Genomic DNA, 22996 nt, shown 5'->3' with positions numbered 1-22996 from the left:
AAAATATTTCATAATCAGACATGCTGGAAAAACTCCTCTGCTCTGTTTATATAATTTCTTTGTAGTATTTTTGGTTTAGATAACAGCGAAAGAGAGTTGTTGTTTTTTTTATTACCATGCACATGTATTGGTGAAAGTTGGCCTTGACATAGACTTTGACCTTCTAGGTCTGTATTGACTTCTTTTCCATTTTGCATTTACTTGTACTTTTACTTTTGACATGAGGATCACAAATGGATCTGGTGGAGGTAATGGAGACAGGCAAGTCCCTTTCTTCTTCCTATCCCACCAGATCCACTGCCCGCTCTCTGGGATCGGAAGCCTGCTCTGCAGTTTCTTCCCCCCAGGGAGAGGGCTCGATCCTCCACCTGTCTTCCTCAGAGGAGGTAGACATGGTGGCGTCAATGAAGACTCAACCCCTCAGTCCCCCCAGTATGATATGGAGGTAGTTACAAGCACCATTGTACATCGATTGGCCCAATGAGAAACAGGCTGAACCATCAAAGAGCAAATTAGATAAATGCTTTTTACAAAGTAAGCCACTACCTCCACACCTGGCTGCTATTTCACGTGGCACAGCAACTTCTGCTGGTGGTGTTTCTAGCATTGAAACACTTTCTACCAGACGTAATAGATCACCATGTGTTGGTGTGTACCGACAACACAATGGTCTCTTACATCAGCCACCAGGGAGGGCTGCGTTCAAGCCCCCTTTACAAGCTGGCGCACCAGATCCTTGTGTGGTCCCAGGGGAAACTCCTCTCACTGAGAGCAGTTCACATCCCTGGGCAGCTCAATATGAGAGCAGAAATCCTGTCGAGGCAGGGGCAGAGGCCCAGGAAATGGAGGCTTCCCCCCAAGGTGGTGAAGCAGATTTAGAGAGTTTTTGGCCAGGCTCAAGTGGACCTGTTTGCAACTCAGGAGACATCACACTGTCCCCTCTGATTATCTCTGACTCATCCAGCTTCTCTTGGACTGGATGCTATGGTATAGACACGTTTGTACACATTTCCCATGATCACTCTGCTCCCAGGAGTTCTGAAGAGAGTACGCAAGGAAGGGTCCGTCTACTGCTAGTGGCCTTGTTCTGGCCAGGCCGAGTATGGTTCTCAGACCTGGTGTCCCTTCTCAATGGCTGTCCATGGGAGATTCCCATCAGGAGGGACCTCCTCTCTCAGGTGGGAGGGCATCATCTTTCACCCCCGCCCGGAGTTGTGGAAGCTGTGAGTGTGGCCCCTGAGGGGGCACATCTCGTAGCCTCCAGTCTTTCAACTGAGGTTGTTGAGACCATGCTCCAATCCAGAGCTCCAGAAGTGGAAACCCTCTTAACTGTCCACTTGGTACTGTGCTGGAGTTCCTCCAGGTCCGATTCTCCACAGGGTTGACCCACTCCACCTTAAAAGGTCTACGTGGCAGCCACTGTGCCCTGCCACGCCCCTCTTGGAGGTCAGTCAGTGGGCAGACACCCCTAGTTACACGTTACCTCTCTCAGTGGCCCCCTCTTCATGTCCTGATTTGGGTCAAGGCTCACTCAACTTGGAGTGTGGCGCCCTCCAAGGCCTTTCTGTCAGGGATATCTATGCAGGACATCTGCAGTGCTGCTGGTTGATCTACTTACATTCTTCAGCATTACATTATCTCACCTTAGTTGAGCTCTTCCACACTAAGCAGGGATTTGTAAGTTTGGTGGCGTGGGCATACTCATTCCCATATCATTTTTACACAGCTCAAGTTCCTGAAGAGAACTGATTAGACATGTAAATCATAGCATGGTTAACGCTGGAGGCATTCCCATAGCATAGGATACAATCTCAAAATCCAGTCATGAAAATGAAACTTACATTTTAATATGGACAGTCATGGAATTTGTCAAAGTTAGCAAAAATTAATCAAATCAAATCTCCATATGGACCAGTATCTGTAAATGTTAAGCCGCATCCGAACTTTTCAGTTCATCTCAATGGACGCACAGCGCACCTGATGCTCTGTAAACTCTTTATGAAGGCGCACGACTCACCGTCGCTTTACTGATAGCACTGTTTCTCACACATGCAAAGAGAGAGAGAGCGAGAGTCTTACCACGCTGAATCGACACGCTATATGTAAACTATTCTTTGTTGTCTTCTCCTGTCAAAATAATGGAGTTCATTTAGAATTATTCATATTCATTTTCGAACAAGCAGAAGACATACCGGTTTCTCCGGTAGTGGGCGGAGCTAATGCGCAAATGGCAATTTCATTGGCTGGCGCTGATCTCTTACCGTCCCTGTTTTGATTTCAGCAAATCATTTTGACCGAACGCAGACAACGTGATTAATATTCATGAGCCCAGCAGCTCATCAATTCATAGTGCATTGTATATAAATTAGTATGATAGTACAATTAGTAGTTGTATTATCTTTTAATAATAATTAATATGATCTATTACTACTTTTTTTACAGAAACCCTCAATGACCAAAAATATCTTAAGCATCACCACCAGTCTTAAGTTCAGTTAAAATGACAAATATGCATTCATTAGGCCTAAAAGTACATTTTTACATAAAGGCATTGTGCTAGAAATATTACTATTATTTAGTCAAATGTATGTGATACTGCTACTGTTGAAAAAATGTATAAAACTTTATTTTTTAAAGAAATAAATCACAATATAATAGCAAATCCCCTTTATATACCAAAAATAAAATGTGTTTAAATTTCATAAATTAAAAGACAAATTAAATTTGGGTGAAACTTGTTTATTGTTTTTCATAATTATATAACTTGTAGAAAAACTTTAAACACAATTGTAAGTATAAAGAAAGGCATTGGTTTTATTTTTAGTGCTAAAAAGTTATTTTTTAATTAGCATATTTTTGTGTTTTGTTTTGGTACCGAGAACCGTGGATTTTCACTGGTATCGGTACCGAATACTGAAATTTTGGTACCGTGACAACACTAATATAATATTAAAAAGAATATTTTTCATCCATCATTATTCTACACATGCAAAATATTGTGGACGGAAATCTGCATATTGAAAGCAGTACGTTTCATAACAATTATAATTGGACATGACCTCACATATGAATGTGGGAAAATCTGAGCCTGATTTTCTTTCCTGGTTTGTCACTGCATTTGAGAAGAGTGTCGTTTCTGCACTTTTGTCAGTTTCTCTTCACCTCAGTCACCCTGACATTTCAACCCACACATATCACACCGCAGCATACCAAATGTGCCATAATGCCTCCAGCTAGCCATCAGAGATCGTATAGATTTATGTGTGTGGCTATATGTGTGTGTTCATGGCTGTAGAATATGTGTGACTGCATGTGTTTTTCATTTAACATTTTCCCATCCCTGAAACAACAACATTTTGGTTGTTCCATTGACTAATAGCTGTTGGCCTGGTCTGACATTAAGGAGGAGTGTTCAGCTTCCTCCTGTGCTGCAAATATCTCCATTTCTGGGCCACCTTTGCAGCAGTGCAAGTAAAGACAGTCTCTTAGGAAGAACGCCTGCGGCATTTCGTCTGGAGAGTTAACGAAGACTGATTTTGTGTGTCTTGGAATTCTGGCTCTGTGAGATGAGCTAACTCAACAATGCTGTGTTAAGTGATGATGCCTAGGTGAATAAGACATTAACCAACAGATTACAGGGTTCACTGGCTCTTGTTTTAAGATTGATGGCCAAAGTAAAGATGTGATTAAGATATCCTAAGAGATGACTGTAAAAAGGAGGTCAAAAATGTTGCTGGCTGACATCTTCATCTTCACAGGTTCACAGTTCTTGTGTGCTTGGGCAGCTACTCATTTTAAGTTGACTGTCTTGTCTCTAATCTGGTAAATACTGTACCAAACCAACTGAAACCTGCCTGGAAATTGATGGTGTCTAAAGTCTAAAGTGGTCTTCATCCAGCAGGGTATAGTCATCCAGATGTGTGGTTCACTAATTGAATTCAGTGTTCACCTTAAGTAGGGTAAATGCAGATAAGTTGAGATACTTTTGCGATTGAGGTCACTGGGGAGAAATGGCACAATTATCATGAATTAACTCTAATTGACTTGCCAATTATAGGAAATCAGATGTCTATTTATATACACTCACATTTACCATTGTTCACCAAATTTTATATCATCATACATATCATAATTTTATATACATCATACATTGTTGCACTGTTGATAATGGACCTTTGTTATCCACAAAATATTGCTAATGTAACCTCACCTTAAAAAGAAGAAAATGTGAAGTGCGACCACGTAATTCCAAATATATGTTTGACCATTTCATTAATACAAAGAAAATAACATCCGGATACAAGCAGATGTGGTTGGTAGAAAGAGGCAAGTAGAATTTTTTTTACTTACTGTCACCTAGTATAGAATAAGTACAACTTAAGTCATGTGATTCAGGGTGTCACTAAAGTTCATGGGATCTGACTTATTTTTTTTATTATGCAATCAGTATGTAATACTGTCAGTAATAATCAGTAATAAATTGGACTTCTGTTTAGAGAGGACAGAAAATATGTTTAAATAAATAAACATATTTGACATTATTACTGTTTCATTCTGATTGGCAATAATATATTTTATTCTGTGATAACTTTAGTTGTGCATTTCTCTTCATCTAAGATGTATATAATACAGTTCTACTTAATGTTAGTAAACATTATAAAGAATTTTTGTTTCACACATTATCCATATAAATTGGCATTTATGCTTAAAAATATATAGTTGCCTTTATTTTTAGTCAGTTCCTCACAAGGATAATAGGTCCTTTAAATGATTCACAACTCGTTAACACAGACCCAACACACTGACTAGTGGCAAAACTAATTGTTGGTGCAACTCCTGCATCAGTGTTTCTGTGTATATGAGAGTGTGTATGTGTGGGCTCATATTCCTCCATGCTGAGTCACGCCTTCTGAGCAGATGGACCTTCATTCATTCTGCAAGCAACATAGTTTTTCAATCAGTGAGGTTGCAATAGGAACAAGATGTTGCATTCATAGCCATCCGGAATTTGTACTACATTCATAACCATGTTTTTATTTTATCCACGTAAAACATGTTTCAGGATTGACATCAATGTTACATTGTGTGTCTTTACTGAAATCAGTGCAGCTTGGAGTTTAAGGAATTTTCCTGTTTGTTTTACATTTCAAGTCTTGTATCTTACAGTCTCATGTTCTCTGACTTAGCACGTCTTGTTTTTTTCGAATTATTTTTCCAGTCACATATGTGAGCATTGATTTAAAGCCAACCATGTCTTATTTGATTCAAAATTAACTTTACCATCAGGAATTTAAAAACTAACCAGTGTTTCTAAAGTATATTTATTAAAATAAAAAATAAATAAATAATAATAAAAACATGTCGATAAAGTCAAGCCAAGCTTCCACTGGCATATTCAAAGAGGATTTCTCAAGTTGTTAACAGATCCAAATGACTTTGATTTCATTTTCAAAGCAAAGGTTCTACTTGAAAGCTTCTAAAAGATTCAGTTTTCATTTTATCCTTGCAGTTTTTCATGATGGTCCCGTTTCCTGAATACAAATAACCCTTGTGAGCCTGATATGTCAGAGCTGACAAGCCTAGCACTCATTGATTCAAAGAATTATGATAATTGGCAACAGTTACTGACTGCCCAACCTTCATCAATATTCTGTACATCAGCATTGCTCCTTGCAGACCGGCACTGGAAACCCCAGCTACAGTTAAAACGGCTATAACTTCAGGTCAGGGGATAACTAGGAGCAGACATGTCCTCTCAGAATGGCAGATAGAATATCTTTCTATTTATAGTAAATAGCAAATAAAACGCAGTGGCACAAGGCTATTACTATTGAAATATGATTGTGTCAGCTGACATTGTGATACTCGCTTGACTGTAACAATGTACAGTGTAGTAGCACTATTTTACTGTCACTTCATGGTTTATCTTGATTTACAAATAAATATAGCTTACTATATTTTAGTTATTATAAGGGCTTATATGTTTTTATAAATAAAATGTCAAAAAAAATCCAATAATTTATAAATTAAACCATATTTTTCTGGAAAAACATAAGAAGGGGTTTGAATAAATCTTAGTCGTGGTGACAGCATTAAATGTGAACAGGTAAATTTATATTAAAGGGGTCATTGGATGCAAAATTGACTTTCATTTGTTGTGAAATGTTTGTTGGCAGTGTGTGTTCTCAGCCACCCTTTAATGATAAAAATCAACCCAGTATTTATTTATTTTTTTTAATCCCGAATAAATAATATCCCCTTTTTAAAAATCAAGCCATTCTCAGATTCTGGGCTGTGTGATGTCACACAGACCCAGGCCCCTCCCATGATTGTTCATTGACACGGCCGTCTTACCTTAGACCTGCCCTGAGTGTAATCAGTCTGCAATTGTTTCACTGAAGGAGCAGATGTAGGCAAGAATGACTCCTAAGCAATTAAGGTGTTTTGTTGTTGGATGTAATAATGAACATAGCAGTCGTCATTTAATCCCGAGATCTGATGACAATGTTAAGTGACTGAATATAGTATAAAAAACCATATATCTGAAATGATTTTATTTACTTATTTAATTTTTTTGCAAAATTTTCAAACATATACAGGCTTTTTTTGACAGTGCGGGGATAATCTTATTATCTTGAATCTGTGAATCAATATGAGAAAGCAGACTGTGTGGGTCCGTGAGGTCCGTGTCCTTAGCGGGCTTGCGGTCACACGCTGCTGTCTGGAGGGGAAACACAGAGAATTGTTAGCTGAGTCTTTTGGAGACATCTCTCACCTCTGTGTTCGTCGACGCTGCTTATAAAGCCCGCTCCTGATGGGCTGCAGCTGTGACCGCTCAGCCCGTAATGAGCAGGTGCAGGTGTGCCTGCTCTGTTTCCAGGGCGACGCTGATGATGAGAGCTCGGGCCACGCGTCACACTCACACCCCCCCCCCAAATGTGTCGTTCTGTCCCTGTGGAGAAGAGGGGAAACTGGGGGAGGATAGGGAGTGGAACCTGACAGACCTGCGAAAGTTGACCATATCCTTGAGAGACCATCGGCGTTCGCGTTGGCCGTCCCCGCTCGGTGTTGTACGGTGAAGTGGAAGTCCTGGAGCGCGAGGAACCACCGAGTCACCCTGGCGTTGTCCTTCGCTCGGGCCATCCACTGTAGAGGGGCGTGGTCTGTAATCAGGGTGAACTGGTGGCCGAGCAGGTAGTAGCGGAGCTCCAGGACTGCCCACTTGACGGCCAGTGCCTCCTTCTCGACGGTCGCATACCGTCGCTCCGCTGAGGTCAGCTTCCGGCTGATATAGATGACCGGGTGTTCCTCTCCGTCGAGGACCTGGGAGAGGACGGCTCCCAACCCGGTCTCGGATGCATCCATTTGCAACAGGAAGGGGCGATTGAAGTCGGGGGCCCTGAGCACGGGCTCGGAGGTGAGGGCGGCCTTCACGCGCTGGAACGCGCTCTCCGTTTCTGGGTTCCATGAGACCTTCTCCAGCTGCCCCTTCCTGGTCAGGTCTGTCAGGGGAGAGGCTAAGGAGGAGAAGTTAGGAATAAAACAGCGGTAGTAAACCGCCAACCCCAAGAAGGCCCGTACCTGCGTTTTGGTGGTGGGCCGCGGCGCGGAGAGGATTGCTGCCACCTTCTTCTCCTGGGGTCGAATGAGGCCGCGGCCCACTTGGTAGCCGAGGTACTTGGCTTCGGTGAGGGCCAGGTGACACTTACGGGGGTTGGCGGTCAGCCCAGCCCGGTGGAGTTCCGACAGCACCTTCCGCAGCCGCTCCAGGTGGTCCTCCCAAGTCTCGGAGTGTATGACCACATCATCTAGGTAGGCGGCGGCATAGGCCTGGTGGGGCCGCAGGAGGATGTCCATAAGCCGCTGGAAGGTGGCGGAAGCCCCAATCAGGCCGAAGGGTTGGACCCGGTATTGCCAGTGGCCACTAGGGGTCGAGAATGCCGTCTTCGGCTCGACCTGCTCCGTTAGGGGGACCTGCCAGTAGCCCTTGGTGAGATCAAGAGTTGAGATATACCGGGCCCTTCCTAGGCGATCCAAGAGTTCGTCCACTCGCGGCATTGGGTAGGCGTCAAACTCCGAGACTTCATTCAGGCGGCAGAAGTCGTTGCAAAAGTAGAAGGTGCCGTCGGGCTTTGGAACCATGACGATGGGGCTGGACCAAGGGCTGCGTGATGGTTCAATGGTTCCTAACCTCAACATCTCCTGTACCTCCACCTCAATGGTGTGGCGCCGAGCCTCCGGAACACGATAGGGCTGCTGCTGGACGATGCCGCACTCCGGGTGCTGTGCGGATATCATGCTTGAGTACGTGGGTCCACCCTGGCTGGGGAGAGAACACATCGGTGAACTGACTGACCAGGTGTTGCAGCTCCGACTTTTGGGCGGCCGAGAGGTGGGGGTCCATGTCCACAGCCACGGGAGGTCGCTGAGCGAGGGCTGCAAGCTGGGGCTTGGTCCTGACCCAGTGCTTCAGAAGGTTCACGTGGTACAGTTGGTCCTCTCTGCGTCGTCCGGGCTGCCGGACCCGGTAGGTGCCAGGGCCGATCCTTTCCGTCACGGTATAGGGTCCCAACCAGTTGGCCAGGAATTTACAGGCAGCAGTGGGGACTAGGACCATAACGTGGTCTCCAGGCTGAAACTCCCGTGGCTGGGCCGCCCTGTTGTAATGTCGTTGCTGGGCCTGCTGGGCTTTGGCAAGGTGCTCCCAGACGATGGGCATGACCCTGTCAATCCTCTCCCACATCTCCCGGACGTGCTCGATGGTGGAGCGGTGGACGGCCGGCTGCTGTTCCCAGGCTTCTCAGGCGACATCAAGCGGGCCGCTGGGATGTCGGCCGAAAAAGAGCTTGAAAGGGGTGAACCCGGTGGACGCCTGGGTAAAAAAAATAAAGTTTTCTCCTCCCCCCTCCGCTGGGCAACACATTACAACAGGCTGTTTTTGACCACGAAGTGAGGTGTTGGGTGGGGTGCCGGTTGGAGGTCCTTCCCATCGGCGACCCTCACTTGGGCCCAGCAGTGTTTGAGGCGGTCGTCCTCGTGCTGCTCTCGGGCAAAGGCCCCAGCCCCAGTTACCTGCTGGAAGAGGTCATAATTGAGGTTAGGATTATGATGTGACGACTCACCCTCTCTGGGGCTGTCCTAAGGCCAGCAACATGGGACGCCGTCGGGGCTTCGTGGTCGTCCAGTGTGGGGGGCGGTTCCCAGCGGGGCTGACTGGCTGGCTCGCGGAGGACCGGTACAGGCAGATCCTTGACGATCCCTACTTACGCCGGCCAGGCACCAGGGGGCGCCGCGATGGTGACGCGCCGTGCCGGTACTTCTCTTGTATCGCCGTGGACACAAGTGATGGGCAGTCTGGCTTTGGGTTCCGGCCGTGGAGGAAGGACAGTTGGCCGGACAAGGGTGACCGCGCTGCCTGAATCGAGGAGGGCGAGGACCGGCCGGCCATTTATCTTCACTTCCGCCCATAGGGCCTGCTTTGGAGTTTCCGCATGGACGGTGCAGCCTGCCAGCCAAGCGCGTCCAGGGGAGTGAGGAGCTTCGATGGGCATGGGCTCATCCTGTGGCCCAGGAACCGCCGGCCTGCCGACTGGTCGTTGGGTGCCCTCCGGCGCGTCTCTCCTGGACCACCCTTCAGGGAAAGGGCGGCGCTCGCTCCCCAGCCTCCCGGTGTTGGGTGGCCTCCGCCAGCTTGATGGCCTCCACCAGCTCGTCGATGTTGGTGGGGTTCCGCATCCCGGCCGCCTGCCGGAGAGTGCGGGGAAGGGCCCGTAGAAGGCGGTCCACTACCATGCGCTCCGCTACCTGGTGTGCGGTGGGACCCCCGACCAGTAGCCAATGTTGGGCGAGGCGTGAGAGGTCGGTCACTTGTGCACGGGCGGGCCGCCGTGGGTTGTAGGACCAGTCGTGAAATAGTTTGGCGGCACTAATGGGCGACAGTCCCACCCGCCCCAAGATTTCCTTCTTCAGCTCCTCGTAAGAGCCGCTCCACTCGGGGGTAAGCATGAAGTACGCCCGTTGTGCTTCTCCCGTTCAGCCACTCGGCGGCGGCCACTCGTCCCTGGGCCACGCCTCCCGGACGGCGATCGCCTCGAACATCCGAAGGAATGTCTCGACGTTATCATGCGCCGTCATCTTTGGGATGAGTTGGGTAGCCTGGGCTCGGGGGTCAGGTAGCGGAGTTCGCGGTGCGGCCGCCATGCAGAGGGCGGCGAGCTCTCATTCTGTTTCCCCTTGTCGGGAGGCCATGTGCTCCATAATCTGTTGCTGGCGGATGCTCACCTCGGTGAGGTACTTTAACAGATCCTCCATCGTTGGGGGAGGAGCGCCACCTGTGGAAACAGGAAGGGGACGTGAGAAAATAAGCCCGGAAAAAAACGTCCGTCAATAAACCAAGTGAATGGTGATAGTGATGCAGTGGGATCCTGGTCTGTGACTTCTTCACTGCAATGCCCGCATTCTCCACCAGTGTGACGGGGTGAAGAAGCACACAACACGAGGATCAAGGTAAGTTCCCCAAAGGGTGGATTTATTGAGGTGATGTAGGGAAAAATAGCCAACGTGAGGGGGTTTCCGGTGCTCAGTGCTCAGCCTTCTCTTCCTCCTTCGGTTCGCAGTGCTGTGTGGGTCTGTGAGGTCCGTGTCCTTAGTGGGCTGGCGGTCACACGCTGCTGTCTGGAGGGGAAACACAGAGAATTGTTAGCTGAGTCTTTTGGAGACATCTCTCACCTCTGTGTTCGTCGCCGCTGCTTATAAAGCCCGCTCCTGATGGGCTGCAGCTGTGACCGCTCAGCCAGTAATGAGCAGGTGCAGATGTGCCTGCTCTGTTTCCAGGGCAACGCTGATGAGAGCTCGGGCCACACGTCACAATATATTTAATACCATTTTATTAACCAATGTCTTTGGTGCTGACCTTCAATTATCCAATTCAACCAAACTAATAGGTCAAAATTACTCTAGATAAACAATTGTGCTTCTTCTTTTTATTGCTGAAGTGTGTTGAACTTTCTTCTTTTGTATTCTATTGTACAGACATGAATTTACTTTCTCTTCAGCCAGAGACTTATTCATTTAGTATTTGGTGTTAATAGAACTTTTTTATATTATAAACAAGCACGCAAGCCCTGCCCAGATTGAAAAAGTACACATTACTTTCCATAAAAAATAACTAAGTAACTTTTTGTGTTACTTTTTTAGGGAGTAACACAATGTTGTAATGCATTAATTTTAAAAGTAACTTTCCCCAACACTGCTCATGAACCTAGTCACACTTGAGTAGAGCTCCGTACGTTTGGCCCCTTTTTGCTGATTTGTATTTTTTTGTTTGTTTATTTTACGTTTTATTCATTAATAATACTTCTCCCGGTGGCACACAGTCGGAAACAACAGGAGTTTCCCCCGTCTGGTTCTCCAATTAAGAAGAAATCCAAGCCACCGAACACTGGCGATATGGTGGACAAGATGGCGAAGACTTTGAGGATATTTCTCAGAACTGAGTTGACAGTGATGCGGAATTAGTTCGCTTCACATATGTCAGTTGTTCAGTCGCTATGCTATAATTTGGATCTTCTTACAGGGGAGATAAGAGAACAAAAGAAAGTTGTCGCAGATCACGATAGGCAAGTAGCCGACCTCGAACAACAGGTTGTGGACTTACAGGATCACAATAGGCACTGCAATCTGCGTTTTGTTGAATTGCCTGAAGGTTCCGAAAAGGACGACCCTAAGGGCTTTTTGAAAAGACTGCTACTGATGTGGCTCCCATCTCTGGCAGAGAGATTGAAGGGGAGTGAGCACATCTTGTGTACTGAAGGCTCTCCTTTTATTGCACTAAACCAGGGGTTTTAAACCCCTGAGAATTTATGAATCTGAGTTAGCAAATCTTTAGCCATCCACTAAGGGGCAATCTGACTCCCACTGCTGGTCGACAGGTAGAGCAGCGTTGGCTCGAGTATCAGTCACACTTATTGACTGTGTAAGATGATTTACGGTTAGCCATGTCGGAAATCCAACCACGGATTGTCATGTTGTTATCTCAGAAACATGCTCAGCCAGCCCATTGAATCAGGTAAACTGGTTATATATTTATGTTTCAGTATAATTACGCACGCTATACCAGGGGTGGTTCTAAACCCTTTTTAGTTGGGTTTCAGCCCCCATCTGTCAACTTAGATCTTAACGATCAGGCCAATGCTGCTTCCTCAAGAAGGTTTATCACTCTCACGTGTTTTAAGTCTTGTCAGTTTAAACACTAAAGCAATTTTAAGTAATTTAATCCCAAGACGTCTCAATGCGGCCCTCATGTGCTGTGATAAAGCATTTCTTATGGCATTATTTCACTGAAAAATGTCGATAGCGCATGAGCACAGAGAGATTTGAGCATGCACAGGACACAGTTTGAGAGAGAGGAGACACGTTTTAAATGCGCGCACTCTCTCCGGGCAAGGGCAGCCCATATCTGAGCACGCATCCCCAGTTTGTGCGAGAGCTGCTTGTTAGCTGCTTTAATAGCTTTAATGAATATTTGCATTTATGGTAATGTTAATACAGTAATTAGATGTGAATATGGGGAGGGGGTGGTTTGGGGGGGGGCGCAAGTTAAATTAGACACACTTGGGGGAGGTGGGCGCATGCCCTAAAAGGTTAAAAACCCCTGCGCTAAACAACAGGTTTTCATCTTTAAACTGTTGCGGTAAACGAACAGGGAGCTCATTTTGCAGGGAGCTCATTACATAGTCAATATGTGACTATCGGGCCAATGTTGGTGCTTCAGTAATGTGCAGGTTTTTGTTGATGCCACAGATCATATTAAGGGGTGCTGGCAGATCAAGGTTTGTTCTTGGTTTGATCTGCCATAGTTCATGGGAACATGTTTACATTTTTTGAATAGTCACAGGAAGGGTGGGGGTGGGAGTGGTTTAATGGTAGACTCAACTGGTTTTATTTTCAAATTTGTATTTGTTTTATTATGCAGTAATTCTGTTTGACACCTATGACTGACCTTAATATTTTGAGTTGTAATATTAATGGCCTAAATGGCCTGCACAAACGTACAGGTTTTTGGATTTTTTTGCAGAGAAGAAAGATTGATATAGTGTTAGTTCAAGAATCCCATTTGAAAGAGGAGTATGTACATAAGTGTAATAATACGTTTTATGAAGTAGTAACTCATTCATCTTTGGATACTAAAACCAAGGGTGTCCTAATATTGGTTTCGGAGGACTTATTAATTCATATTACTATTTTAGATAAAGGTTGTGAAACAGACGGTAGAATGACACATATAAAAACAATAGTAGAGAATAGGAATATGGTCTTTCTTTCATCGTGATGCTGATATCTGTTCCCTATCTTTGTTGGATCATGATGGAAATTTATGAAGAGTATCTTTGATCCCTCTGCCATCTCATGCCATTATATGGCGATTTAACCCTAAAATGTTTCAAGATTAAAACTTTTGCAGTCAGAAATAAATTTGTTCAGTTCATTTAAATTGAACACTCAGACAATACACTCAGCAAAATAATGGCGGTTAGGTCTGAACTCAGTTCGAGATCCAGGGCAGAATTCCCGATTCAAAGATCCAGGCAGAATTACTATTTTCAAGGAAGTAGACCAAGGCACCTTTAAGCTCTAAGATTAAATAATAAGAGTAAATAATATATTCACAAAATTGAAATGTTTTGAAATTACTTGTACCCTACCTGTTCGAAAAAATCCAGTCTCTGCCCATGTCAGTTTGAGTCTTGGTAAAGTTTTAAATCCCTGCCGCCAAGATGCTCCTCTGTCGGTCAAGGATTATGGAAAGTGAAACATAAATCTATAGGGGTGGTTGGATTTATTCATTTTCTTTTCAGATTGTTATTCACAGCTTTATCATAATAGGCTGCATATTAACTTATTGGGAGAAAAAATGTGAAATCAGACATTTGAGCACTCACATATAGTCAGAATGGCATAATCATAACAGCCGGCGAATATTCGACTGTGAGATTTGTAGTCAAATCAGGCTCCTCGAATCGAAGCATCGAATAGACGACTATTTGGGGTCACCCCTAGTATTTTTATTGTTTATTTTATTTATTTATTCTTTATTTTGAAGTCTCCCAGGGGGTGGGATGGGATTCTAAATTTGCACAGTTGCTTTTTGTTTTATACTTCTGTTCCCAGAAGAAATTTTCAATAAACAGCTTTTTAAAAAAAATAAATAGGAAGCAGACTGATCGTTTCATTTAGATGAACCATCTAAAAAGTATATTCACTAGATATGTGAATATAAGAAATATGAGAAAGCAGACCATTTACAGTAGGATGAACCGATTTACTAGAATGAATCAGACTTCCCAAAGCTACATATGAAAGTGAATAAACTAGTGGAAAACCAAAGCTGGTCATTCACACATGCTGGAGTTTTCAGCATGGAGTCAAATTAGAACAAGAACTAGCATGTTAAGGTGACATGGGAATGTGCGTCCCATGCTGGAATGACACCAAGGGTCGAGGTAATTAAAAGGACATCAACACAAAGGCCAGAGTCATGGAAAAGGTTAAGTATTGGCTTAGAATACAAATGATTTTTAAAAGAGAATCAGCACTGACATGAGGAGTACCTAATGTATCTAAAAATTTTGGTCTTACTAACTTAATATTTTTATAGCATTGCAACAGCAGTTCAGCTATTTTCATAATTTTTCAAGTGTGTACTATACCTTGTAGTAAGGAGCTATTTTATCGAATGATAAGTTTATTTGTTGAAGCAATAAACAAACACTCACCTAAACATATATCCTCACTTTCATATTCTAGTGTAATGTGCTGCTAAATACACAAAAACAGATGTCTGTTGCACAGAGCCCATAACTCATTTTCATATAAATTTTGTCAAGCTAATAAACATTGCAAGATTGCTCTAAATGTTAGTTTTAAGTGAATTTGTCTAGGATTTCTTATATTTGTTTGTTCTGCTGATTTTCTTTTGCTAGCATTTGCGGCATTTTCAGTTATAGAGTAAATGATTGTTGATTTCTTGGCAGTGAACATTACTGTTTTTTATGGTGTATTTGTTGGACTTCCCATTCCATTTTGTGTGTCTGTGCTTGTTTAGAAACTAGCCAAACGTTTATGAAATTCTACATTATTATTAAACATAAATGCAAAGTTTATAAAGAAGATGTACACAGCTTTGCCTCTTCAAAACTGGGAACATTCATCAAGATCCCTCCATTCTGAACCATACAGACTGTAAACTGCTATACTTGAGAAATCAAATCTGAAAGGAACCGAAGAACAGCATTTGTTTGAATTACACTTTACACAAACAGTGTATACAGTCTTATTAGATTGCACATTAACTATTCTGTAAGTATTGATCTGGAAATCCTGAATCGCTGATCCTGTGAAAAAAAGTTTGTTTCTATTTAATTTGTTTTCATCTAAAAAGGTTGGATATTTTCATGGGTTAACAAAACACAATAATGTTGGCTCACTGTAGCATAATGGTAAGGAATCAATGCTGCTTTTCTCAGAAATTGGAGGGGGGGTGCATTTGATTAGATGTCAAGACACTGAACTGCTTATCCTAAGATGGTTTGCAAATAACGCAATGGAATCTGAATCAACAGTACAATATAAAACTTTTTGTGACTGAATATATCATATATTGTATTTAAAGTTTTTAACAAAATATTGAAACATACACAAGTTTTGTGAGAGTATCAGGAAAATCAGTTATGTCATTTACAATGCTCGATAGGAGTGGGTGGTCACTTGTGAGCTCTTTTGCTGGAATTCTGGTTTCCATAGTAACAGTGACTTCTCTGATTGAATCGCCCTTCAGGATTATCTCATTACTTCTGAAGAAATTAAGAAATTAAATCGGAACGTCAAATGGCATATAAAAATTTGTAATCATAAGGTTTACCACCTTGGGAAGAAACATCAAATTTCCTTCAGAATACACAGACTGAAGTCTGTAAAGCAAGCACATTGCAGTGACATATAAATGTTTTGGACACAATATCAAGTACCATGTAAATACCATTGTAAATAAATATGATAATTGAGAATTTTGATAAGGGAAATCAAGGCAAGGTGTCACTGAATTGGTACAGTAACATTTTTCCGCCTGTCATCCATTTAGTTCTCTCTCACCTCACACTGTCCCTCGCTCGAGCAGTTTTGGCACAGGCAGAGCCTGAGAGACATGCCTCAGTGGCACTGAACATGAAAGCCCTTGGAGTTGTGAGATTGTTTGTGCCGTGTATTAGGTGACAAGAGGGAGAATATGCCGAATGAAATGAGAAACATACTGCCACTGTTTTTGTTTATTATTGTACAGCTATTTTCATATTAAGTAATGGGCTGAAAAATGATCTTAATCTACAGTATGAACAATATACAATGGGTAGTTTCAATGTCTCATTTAAATTTGCCTTCTTCACGATGTTACATTTGAATGAGTCATATCATACACTTTTTATTATGATTATCAAGATTCCTCATGACCTTTTAAAATTATGTTAAATCATTTTTTGCAGGTTCACCTCTGGGTCTACAGGCTGGATTGCAGTATTTACCCCACCATGTTAAGAAGAAAATAAAGAGCAACACACGAACACGCAGAGAGACTTATGAAGATGAGATTTTTAACATCGAGGTTTTCTTGGGAGTGGACTGCTCTGTGGTGATGTTTCATGGCAGAGAGCACATCCAGAAATACCTCCTGACCCTCATGAATATTGTAAGTTTCCCAAATCCCATTAGCTTGAGGTGGTGGCTAATAGTTACAGAACTGAGTTGACCTGTATGGCCTATTATCATATGTCTTTTTGCTCCATACAGGTTCTTTATTGGCTTCTATTGTTCCATGAAAAAACTTTAACATCCATGGAAGCTTTGCATTGTACAAAAGTTTCTGAAAAAAAAGTTATTAAGATTATTATAATGTCTTCAAAATTGTAATGTGAAGACACTAATGTGACATAAATTGTGAAAGTCTTCACACTACACTAAAAGTGCCAGAAGAGGGATTTTGTATCAATGCAATAGAAGGACCATTTTCTTCTTAGTGTAAGGAACATTGTAATAATCTAAATAATCATTTCCATTTTAAAGAATCTTATGTCCAATGGAGAGATTACATATTAAAGGTTTTTCATGAAACAATGCCAGTTAAGAATACTTTACTGAAACATTTTTGGAAAAGCTTTATTTTTAAGAGTGTTGGGTAAGTGTCCATCTACTGTAAGTAAGTTACTTTGTATAAAATAAGTTATCTTAATGGCATTTTCAAAATTAGGCATCAGCTAAATGACCAGTATTTTATCCTCAGGAACTTATTAGTTCTCCATCTTATGTAAACAAATCAACATTTATCCAACATACATCCCTTTTCAGACAGCGCTATGGTTATGATTTGATCATACAGACATTCACATGAATTACTTCATATTCAAACAAAGAATTTGGCATTACTATATAAATTAGGGCTTGTTGGTTGGATGTTGATCCAAACCTCCATCCATCTCCCTGACAACTGCTCTGAGTCAAGAAATTACATCCACATCCCTGACAAGGTTTCCTACCTGAAAGATTGATGTATTTGAGATCCTCGACAAGACCAGACTCACAATGAACATGTTGTCGAACCTTTCCCTTTGATTTTCTTTTTCATTTTGATTAATTTTTTTGCCAGAAATTTCACACAAACAGACCCATATGCTTGACCGATGTCCCATTAACTATAGTTGCTTATTAGCATCCCTATAAAATATTGGCTGTTTATTAGTACTATTCTACATCCCTAATCATACCCAATACCTAAACTTAACAACTACCTTATTAACTATTATTAATCAGTGAATTATGAGTTTATTGAGGCAAAAGTCGTAGTTAATGGTTTGTTAATAGTGAGAATTGGGGTGTTTACTCTGTTTTAGTGCCCCTTGTGGAAATGTCCAAAATGTTCACATTTGCGTACTGTTATGAACTGCAGTCTGACATTTTGTAATGCAGCAACACACAAAATGTAATATGTGTAGCTAAAGCACCTGTCATTCTTGTACTTTGGGTATTCAAGTGACTGGATAGCAATAGCAAAGCTATTGCAACTTTTCAACTCGATACTTTTCAAATCCCTCAATGTTTTTTTTTTTTTTTTTTTTTTTTTTGCATGGTGGTTCCGTTGCTAAGCAGAAGACAAGCTCCAATGGAAGACCTTGCTGTATTATTAATTCATCCTAATGATTTTCTGGCACTTTGGCCTCTTACTTGTCAATTAGCTACATGCCAGCTACAAGCAGAGATCTAGACTAATAAAATACTGACAGGGTCCTGGAGAGGGCCAAAGACAGCCAGTGCTAATGAGAGACTCCCTGCTGAGGTGATTAGTATTGTGTGTGTGTGGGAGAGAAGAGAATAAAAACAAGAGAGTATGTGCTGATAATAGTCATTTTATGTGCCAGGTTACAGAGCTGTCATTACTGAGTATCTGAGTAGATACATGGTTTCAGGTGGGAACAGGGTTACCTGGCACTGTTTCTCAGAGACTAAAATTGCAACTTTTTCGTGCTTAGCAACAATGATAATGAACTTTTATCTTAACAACAGGGATACATATCTTTATTTTTATAAATATATAATAATGATAATTTAAATGTAATATAAAATTAAATATTTAATAAAAATATTACATACATTAAAACTCATAATTTGGTTACTCTAAAAGTCATTCCTGACATGTAAATAAATTGTCTCCATATCTCATATCTGTAAATGCGTATACACATGATTTATATTTAGTTTTCCAGTTAGTCAAATCTGAGATGAAATACATACACATACACACTTATCTAAAGTTAAGTTGGTAGCATTTTATTTTAAGGTCAAATTCTCAATATTAACTAGTTGCTTATTAGCATGCCTATTGCTAGCATATTGGCTGTTTATTAGTACTTATAAAGCACATATATAACCTTTTTCTTCTTGACATTATTCTAAATCCCTTAATCCTAAACCTAACAACTGCTAACTATTAATGAGCAGCACATTTGGAGTTATTCAAAAGTCATAGTTAATAGTTAGTTGTTAAGTGAGAATTGGTCCGTAAACTAAAGTGGGATCATTTAGTTTTATTGACAAAACAAGTGGTATTATGAGGAATAGGCATCTAATTGTATCTTTTTGTATTCTGGGGAGGGTTTGAGTGTTTTAAGAGAAACTATAGCTAGAATTTCTAAAGTGTCTGCTCTACCTAATCAGACTCCGATTTTTAAACAGCCTCTAGTCAAGCTGTCATCCATCTGTCACTGTCTTTGTGTATGAGTGTGTGTGTGGTACAGTGTTTCTTTTCTTTCTCAACACTCTGGTCATCTCGCTGAAGCCTCAACACCTTCCCAAGTTGCACCAGAGTATTTTGTAAATGAGTGGAGCGAAGCCATATGTAAGCATGGTAAAATGATCAAATATGTGTGTTTTTTATGAAGGGATGCAGATATGCATGTCATGCTTGCTTATTTATTTATTCATAGATACATTTATATTAAACCTTCCACTTCCCCCAGCTCCACCTGTCTAGATTTTCTAAAGAATTTATGTATGTTTATCTACACAGCAGCATATCTTACATGCTATATATATATAAAACCATAGTTTTACTACAAATACCATGGTTAGACTATGGATAGTGGTTATCATGGTTTAACTATGTAGTTAACTATGTTTTTGGTTTTATTTGTACTGTAGTAAAATCATGGTTCACTTTTGTAAGAGAGGGTTCAAGGTTCACCTCTAAATCCTTCTCAAAGTGACTGTAAGGGTAAGTGCTGTGCATTTTTCAGCTCACAGACAGTAAAGTCTGCTTTTTCCTGTTAAACTCTCTAACTTCTCAGAACACCTCTGGCACTGTGACAGTTTTTCCTGCCTACATAACTTTCATAGCTGTGTTATTGTCCAGACAAATTACACATCCATTCGTCACATCCAGGCTCTCTGTAGTAAGGCTATGTTTGTGTTACATTTCTACTTGTTTATCCTTTGTTTTCTTATGAATTGTTCCACAGGTGAATGAGATTTATCAGGACAGCTCCCTGGGTGCCCATATTAATGTTGTCCTGGTTAGAATCATGATGCTCTGCTCCTCCAAGGTAAGACGGCATCAGCCGGTTTCCTTCTGAAACTTTGTTGGATGACTGTGGTTGTATCAACAGCACTTCAGAGTACATAAATATCTATGAAAAAATACCTGGTGTATGACTCCAGTAGCTGTCCAGCAGAGACTGTATTGAAGTATAATTCTGGTGTCTCAAAAGGAAAGTTTCACCACTGTAACCAAGGTAGATTTAAAATTGGGTTTTTGGATTTATTTTGTAATGGATGCAAAAATGCCTTGAATTTCTAAGAATCTTAGAATTAAAAATTGAGAACAATGTTTAAAAAATAAATAAACAGCATACTGAAATTGAAAAAGCTTGATTATTGACTTCCAGATACAAAGTGGTGCCAAAGTCCTGGCCAGCAGGTTTAAGTTTCTTTATTCTTTGGACCACTTTGCATTTAATTACTTACTTAATGAATGAATGAACTAATAAATAGACTCTCAAAGCTCAAGTAGAACTCTAAAATCAAACTATAGAAAATTATCTTGAAAAAATGTCCAAAGTGATACCAAAAATTGGTTAGAAATGTATAAATGTTAAAGCATTAATAGATTTGGCTTAAGCGTTCTAATACTGAAATTTTCAAATTTCTGAAATTAAATTGTTTCAAATAACAGTGTCCGGTATTAACCTATGATTTGTGTTGGTATTGTCAGTCCATGGGTTTGATTGAGCTGGGCAACGCCTCTCAGAGTCTGGAGAATGTCTGCCGCTGGGCCTACCTGCAGCAAAAAGAGGACAAGAATGATGCAGAATACCACGATCATGCCATTTTCCTCACCAGACAAGAGTTTGGGCCCACTGGCATGCAAGGTAATACTTTTGGATTCCATAAACTTACATGTAAACATGATATGATGCAAGAATCTCAAATATGCAGGCTAATTAAAATGAATGTAACAGGGAGAGAACTGTAATCTTACCATACTTTTTTTTTTTTTTTCTTCACAGAGAGACTTACCAACTTGAGCCAACATAAACAACAGACCATTGACGACAATTTATCTTCTCTCTCTTTGCAGGTTATGCTCCCGTGACAGGAATGTGTCACCCTGTGAGAAGTTGCACTCTGAACCATGAGGATGGCTTTTCGTCTGCTTTTGTTGTGGCCCATGAGACAGGACATGTGTGAGAAAACCTTGATACAACCTTCCTCTATAATATGCCACCAGTGTTGGAGAAGCTAGTATGAAAGTGTCAAGCCTTAAGTTAATTATAAAAACTAGTAGTTCAACCCAAATCAAACTGCTAAGTATTTACAGTTCATACCACAAATAAAAAGTTAATGGTGCACTAAGTGATTTTTACCAAACATGACCTAGTCCCTATTTTGATGTCTCGTCCCCATGAGTACATACACAACCCTGGCATAACGTTGATCACAAAAACAAGTGATGATGACACATCAGCATATTCAGACAAAAGCCAGAACAGATAAGTGGTGTGAAACAATCATCAATGTTGCTCACCTATCAAAAAGAAACAACACAACCTCTGCGTCTGATTTTATCTGCCATCTCTCTCTATCTAATGTTGATCTGCTAATTTCCATCCTGTGCACTCAAATTGAGCATTTTCTCTATCATTACAAGCCCATTACTGCTGATTGGCTACAAGTTAGTTTTGGGACTCAGTTAACTATATTAAAGCTATTGGGTGGAAGGTAATATCTTTGAATATCATTTTCTTTAGATTTTTTTTTTTAATTTAGAGAAGTGTTTATCTGTGTAATAATAAAACCTTCATATTCATCCGGAAGATGGAGGCGGGAACCGGCGGACAATTAAAAATGAAACTTTAATAATCAAAATAAAGACAAAACGGCGCATCAGCCCCTCACGGACGACTGATGCGAACAAATAAAAACCAAAACATAAAATAAAGCCCAGGCCTGGTCCTCTCTCGTCCTTCACTGTCGTCGCTCCAGTTTTATATCCTTCCATCTCCTCTGTGGGATTCGAGACCGGTGGTGGGTCGCAGGTGTCGCTCATTTCCCAATCACTCCACCAGCCTCACTCGTTCCCACATCCCTCGGACTCCCCCCACTCATCACATACCCCCATCGCCCCCCGCAGGCCGGGGGGTACTCCCGAGACTGCGCTCTACTCCACCCCCCACCCCCCTCCGGGGGGGGACCGCTCACGGGGACCTGCGGGAACCTGGGGGTAGGACAGACGAGGCGAGAGAAAAGGAGATGGAAGGAGGAGCGACAGAGACGAGAGAGGGGAGAGAGGAAAAAAAAAAATTCCGGTTCCCAAACGCACTGCTGCTCGGCCCTCCACCAGCTGGGTGATCTCCTCCGCGGTGCCTGCGGTGGCACTGGACGGCCCTCGGCGGACGGCACGACACTACTCCGCCGCCCGGTGGACGGCGACGGCTCCTCCGGTTTTGGGCAGCCGGCAGGAGTGCCCCGTTTCCCTGCTCCCCCGGATACCTTCACAGAGGCAGCAGGCTCCAGCCCCCTGGCGAACGGCGCAGACTCCTCTGCTCCCTCACGGATGGCAGCCGCCCCTCCACATCGCGGGTGGCCGGTAGAGAGCTCGCCTGTCCCTGGCAGCTCACTCCAGCCCACCGCCTCGAGCGTCCATGGCGGCACACTCCTCGCCTGCTCGATGGCACCGCGGATTCACCACAACGACGAGGGATCTTCAGCAGCGCGTCCCTCCTTCTCCCGGGTTTCGGCACCACTGTAATAATCAAACCTTCATATTCATCCGGAAGAAGGAGGCGGGAACCGGCGGACAATCAAAATGAAACTTTCATAATCAAAATAAAGACAAAACGGCGCATCAGCCCATCACGGATGACTGATGCGCACAAATACAAACCAAAACATAAAATAA

The 22996-nt window shown here is 42.3% G+C and overlaps 1 protein-coding gene across 1 annotated transcript in view; it reads left to right on the top strand.

Moving 5' to 3' along the window:
• The window catches only part of LOC132117375 (A disintegrin and metalloproteinase with thrombospondin motifs 2-like), an 83495-nt gene that overhangs the window by 36330 nt on the left and 24169 nt on the right, over positions 1-22996 (top strand). Inside the window, exons 4-7 of the mRNA XM_059526635.1 lie at positions 16536-16738; positions 20058-20141; positions 20810-20966; positions 21176-21281. Of these exons, the coding sequence (XP_059382618.1) occupies positions 16536-16738; positions 20058-20141; positions 20810-20966; positions 21176-21281 (550 nt within the window). The remainder of the gene's footprint in view (positions 1-16535; positions 16739-20057; positions 20142-20809; positions 20967-21175; positions 21282-22996) is intronic.

This window comes from Carassius carassius, chromosome 36 (assembly GCF_963082965.1).
Source record: "Carassius carassius chromosome 36, fCarCar2.1, whole genome shotgun sequence".
In the NCBI taxonomy this organism is placed as follows: domain Eukaryota; kingdom Metazoa; phylum Chordata; class Actinopteri; order Cypriniformes; family Cyprinidae; genus Carassius; species Carassius carassius.
This window is presented reverse-complemented; position numbering and strand designations above follow the sequence as displayed.